At 33.1% G+C, this 2,886-nt stretch overlaps 1 protein-coding gene across 1 annotated transcript; it reads left to right on the top strand.

Annotated features, from left to right (window-relative positions):
* The first annotated feature begins 1,744 nt into the window (after nucleotides 1-1,744).
* Nucleotides 1,745-2,077, top strand: LOC149558819 (secreted RxLR effector protein 78-like). Its single transcript, XM_089831065.1, has one exon. The coding sequence runs from the start codon at nucleotides 1,745-1,747 to the stop codon at nucleotides 2,075-2,077; it is 333 nt and encodes a 110-aa protein (XP_089687191.1).
* Nucleotides 2,078-2,886: the final 809 nt, after the last annotated feature.

Here is a 2,886-nt window from a genome sequence, read left to right as displayed (position 1 = left end):
CTCACAAACGACTATCTATTAACAAAATTAAAAATAATATTGAATCTTAATAAAATAGCACTTTTTTTTTTTTGATGAATAGTCCTTTTTAATTAATAAAATTTACTAAGATTACAATTCACAAAAAAGGAGCTGGGGGATACAAGATCACCCAGCGAATGAGTTCACATGGCCAAAACCGAAAAAAACAATATAGCCTCAGCCAGAAACTATTCGCTATTATCCAGAGCACATATTTAAAAAGAAAAACATTTCTTAAAATAATACGACTAATAACTTGGTCATATAAGCCTCACCCATGAATGATGACACTCACAGTTGGCTTTTCCAGTACTAGTACTCGGCATCTTTGACTCTTTGGCTCTTTTTAATGATTGTAATTTGTTGATATAACGAATAAAAAGGTTCCTAATCTACTCGTGGGATCATGATCCCTCTTCTTCTTTAATCTTTTTGGCGTACACACTAATTTTGATTGTCTCCCCGATTTATTTGGTCAGCTTAATTAGGATATTACATAAAAGTTCTGGATAAACTCTAATCTTTTGTTTTTAACGAAATAGAGAACTCAAATTTAACGTGTGATGACCAATCCTCTTAGAATAATCTATATCATTACACTCTACTATACATTTAATTAGGTGAAAAGCAACTTTTTTTTATATTCTTTTTCTACAGAATATATAATATTTGATTGGTTGGTTGGATGGTCGAAATGCCGCAGTTCAGAAAAGTACCGTGAAACAATTTTCCACGCTAATCTGATACGAATGAAATAGTGGTTTATAGTCCAGAACATTCTGTGGCTGTAAAATACGGTAGAATAACACAACCTAGTAACTAGTAACAAGAAGATTTGGTGCAGTAGATGCAAAGTCAAATTACTCTATTCAAGAGCACCTTCAAACAATTCTACAGATGTCAAGTAAACTACGTTAATATTCAGACAAAGTCAACAATACAACAAATCTTCAGAGGTCTGCGTTTAGACCCATTCTCTATATAAATATATGTTCTCTTCATACGTACACTCATAATATTAAATAGTTGTAATTAAGCGGAAAGGCGTTTACAGTGAAAGCATTTATCATTGTAAACTTTCTAACATTCTTAAAAAAATTGACAGCGATGTATATTAAAATGAAAGATAAATCATATTAATAATATTATTTAAATGTAAAATAATTTAATGAAAGTAAAATTTCATTTTTTAACTAGAGTAATTTTTAAGTCGATAGGCTTAGATTTTATAAATTTTCACCAGAAAATTGTTATCTCCAGCTTGTTAATTCATGTAATTTCACAATTTAACATGTTGTAATTCTCATTTTATTTCTTTGATAAAATATACATATTTAGAAATAAATGGATTAGCAAAGTCTTAATTAATATTTATAATGACTTCATTGATGCTGGAACCCTGGGTAGGGATATTAATTCTGGAATTATTAAACTCATACTTAAGGAGGGTGATAAATCCCTTATTAAGAATTGGAGGCCTATAACTCTTTTAAACGTTTCTTATAAAATTTTGGCTAAGATTATGTCAACTAGGCTTGAAGCTATTCTTCCCAAATTTATTTGCCCCACCCAAACTGATTTTGTGAAGGGTAGATATATATTAGAGAATCTTATTACTAGTTGGGAAGCTCTTAATTGGGCTAAGCATACTAAGCAAAATGTTTCTATGTTTTTGTTGGATTTTGAAAAGGCCTATGACATAATTGAATGGAATTTTATTAACATGACGCTCGAGGCTTTTGGTTTCCCATCTTTCTTTTGTGGTATTGTTAAAACTCTTCTCAAGGATGCTTATGCTCAAGTTGATATCAATGGATCCCTGTCTACCCCTTTCCCTTTGGGAAGATCGATTCAGCAAGGGTGCCCTCTTGCTCCCGCTCTTTTTGTTATTGCCTTTGAAGCTCTTTTTTATATTCTTAGGGACAACACTTTATCCCCCGCTGTTAAAGGAATCATCCTTCCTAATAATAAGGAGATTATAAACTGTCAGTTTGCTGATGATACTTCTCTGTTTCATGAAGCCTCTGAAGAGAATTTTGTTGCCATGATCAATTAACTTAACTTCTTCTGTAAAATTTCTAGAGCTAGATTATCTCATGCCAAATCTATTTGTCTTGGTTGGAATGATCAACCTCCTAATTGGTTTAGTAAATTTGATTTCCAATGGGGTGGTCCCTCTAAAATTGTTAGATACTTGGGTATCCCTTTCTCTGTTGATCCCTCTTTAAAAGAAGATGTGGGGTTGGGTCAAGGATAAGATCCATAATAAGCTGAACAAGTGGCACAATAGATCTCTATCTCTTGCTGGAAGAATCCAAGTTTGCCAAAAGATTTTGTCTTCTTACAATATATATTTTGCCTCTGCCTGGATGTTTAATGACTACCAAGTTTTGGAAATCCAGAAAGCTATTGGAAATTATCTTTGGTCTAATGGGAAGGAAAATAAAAAGTTGCATTCTGTCAATTGGAATTGGTGTCATGTTGATAAGCTCCTTGGGGGCCTTGGGTTGAAAGATCTAAGACTTTGTGGTCTTTCTTTAGCCTCCAAATGGATCTTTCATGCCTTAGAGGGAGGTGATCCTTGCAAAGTTTTGATTCGTAATAATATTGAGAGGGGATATCCTAAAAATGCTAAATTCTGGAAAAATCTTCCTCTCACTGATCTCATTTGTGGTGAATTTCCTATTATAGTTCAAGGCTCGGTAGTTTTTAAATCCATCTAGAAAGCCTGGAACCATGTTAGGCAATTCATCACTAACAAAGACTTCTATGATAATAAAACCCTCCATGGTGAAAAATCCATTTAGTGGAACCTTAAGCTTGGTAATAAACCCCTTGCTCTTACCCAAGGGTACTCAGCTAAGT

This window comes from Cupressus sempervirens, chromosome 5, assembly GCF_028749045.1.
Source record: "Cupressus sempervirens isolate cs-2001-9-10 chromosome 5, ASM2874904v1, whole genome shotgun sequence".
Classification (NCBI taxonomy): Eukaryota; Viridiplantae; Streptophyta; class Pinopsida; order Cupressales; family Cupressaceae; genus Cupressus; species Cupressus sempervirens.
Note: the sequence above shows the minus strand (reverse complement) of the source record. Positions and strands in the feature narration are given on the sequence as shown.